This window comes from Echinops telfairi, unplaced genomic scaffold (genome assembly GCF_000313985.2).
Source record: "Echinops telfairi isolate 266 unplaced genomic scaffold, ASM31398v2 ScPeMD7_18;HRSCAF=68, whole genome shotgun sequence".
Taxonomy (NCBI): Eukaryota; Metazoa; Chordata; class Mammalia; order Afrosoricida; family Tenrecidae; genus Echinops; species Echinops telfairi.
Window position 1 is genome coordinate 41,774,837 of NW_022103915.1, and position 1,390 is coordinate 41,776,226.

The 1,390-nt window shown below is 45.7% G+C and overlaps 1 protein-coding gene across 1 annotated transcript in view; it reads left to right on the forward strand.

Annotated features, from left to right (window-relative positions):
• Window positions 1-760: 760 nt before the first annotated feature.
• The window catches only part of ESR2 (estrogen receptor 2), a 49,720-nt gene continuing 49,090 nt past the window's right edge, over window positions 761-1,390 (forward strand). Inside the window, exon 1 of the mRNA XM_045287624.1 lies at window positions 761-1,143. Coding sequence (XP_045143559.1) covers window positions 782-1,143 — 362 coding nt within the window. The 5' untranslated portion in view covers window positions 761-781. The remainder of the gene's footprint in view (window positions 1,144-1,390) is intronic.

The following is a 1,390-nucleotide window of genomic DNA, read 5'->3' on the forward strand; positions in this document are numbered from 1 at the left end:
TTTTTTGAGGATACTGGGTAAATTAGAATATAAATTCATGCTGTTACACAATTTGAATGTTAAAATGTGAAACTTACTCAGTTCTCTTAGGTTTCGGGAAGAGAATCTGCCTCTGTTAGTAACGAAAGTCCACATACGCTTTCACCCCTTTATGTCCCTCCCCGCCCTGGCCCCAGCTATTATTATTTTTATTATTTTCAAGTCTTTTCGTGAATTGGGCAAAAGTTTACAGAGCGGACCACAGCTTTACATCCAGCAATTCATATGTATTCTGCCTCAATTCACCCATTGCGTCCCCATCTCGTCTCAATATTTGCCCCCGGACAGTGTTCGGAGGGTGAGGAGGGAAGGGAGGGATGGAGGCAGGAAACACAGGGAGGGGGTGTACGTGTAATCAGTTATTCTGGTTTTAAAAAAAGCCCGACAGAAGCGAGTGAAGTAGGCATTCAGATCTCCGTGCCTCCCATTTACCCTCTGCGTTAATACCTTCATTTCCATCTTTCTGCTTATATTTCCAAGCTCAGACGGATGTGTGTGTATTTTTCTAAATAAAACTTCTTAAACTGTTGATGAGTACAAAAATGATGATCTGAACTGGAAACCCTGGCAAATAAAATAATGCTTAGGCGCTTCCAAAAGTCACGCTTACCTGAAGACGCTAACGCTGTGATGGTTTTCTTTGTCTTTCCAGCCACCCGCCTGCCTCGAGGTTCTGGAGAACATTCTCATGTTCCTTTGTGCCTCTACTCATAGGCGTTTTCTCAACTGACCCGTTCCAGACATGGATATCAAAAACTCACCATCTAGCCTTCACTCTCCTGTCTCTTACAACTGCAGTCAGTCGGCTCTGCCCCTGGAGCACGGCCAGCTCTATCTCCCTTCCTCCTACGTAGAGAGCCATCATGAATATTCGGCCATGACGTTCTACAGCCCCGCGGTGATGAATTACAGTATCCCCAGCAGTGCCAGTAACGCGGAAGGTGAACCTGGCCGACAGGCCATGGCCCCAAATGTGCTGTGGCCAACCCCTGGGCACCTCTCTCCTTTAGCCATCCACTGCCAGTCTTCACTTCTATATGCAGAACCTCCGAAGAGCCCGTGGGGTGAAGCAAAATCATTAGAACACACCTTACCTGTGACCAGGTAAATCCAGTCTTCTCTCTGAATTATAATCCCTAGCCGCTTTTGAAAATTACTATATGATTTAATGACAAGATATATTCTATAGAAGCGCTTTACATTATTAGTCATATAGATTAACCTGGGAACCAAACCCATTGAGTCGATTCCACTCAGAACTTCCTTATCTGGAGATTCCAAGGCTGTGAATTGTATGGGGCAGGTAGCCTCCTCTTCCTCCTGCAGAGTAGCTGGTGGGTTTGGACCACAC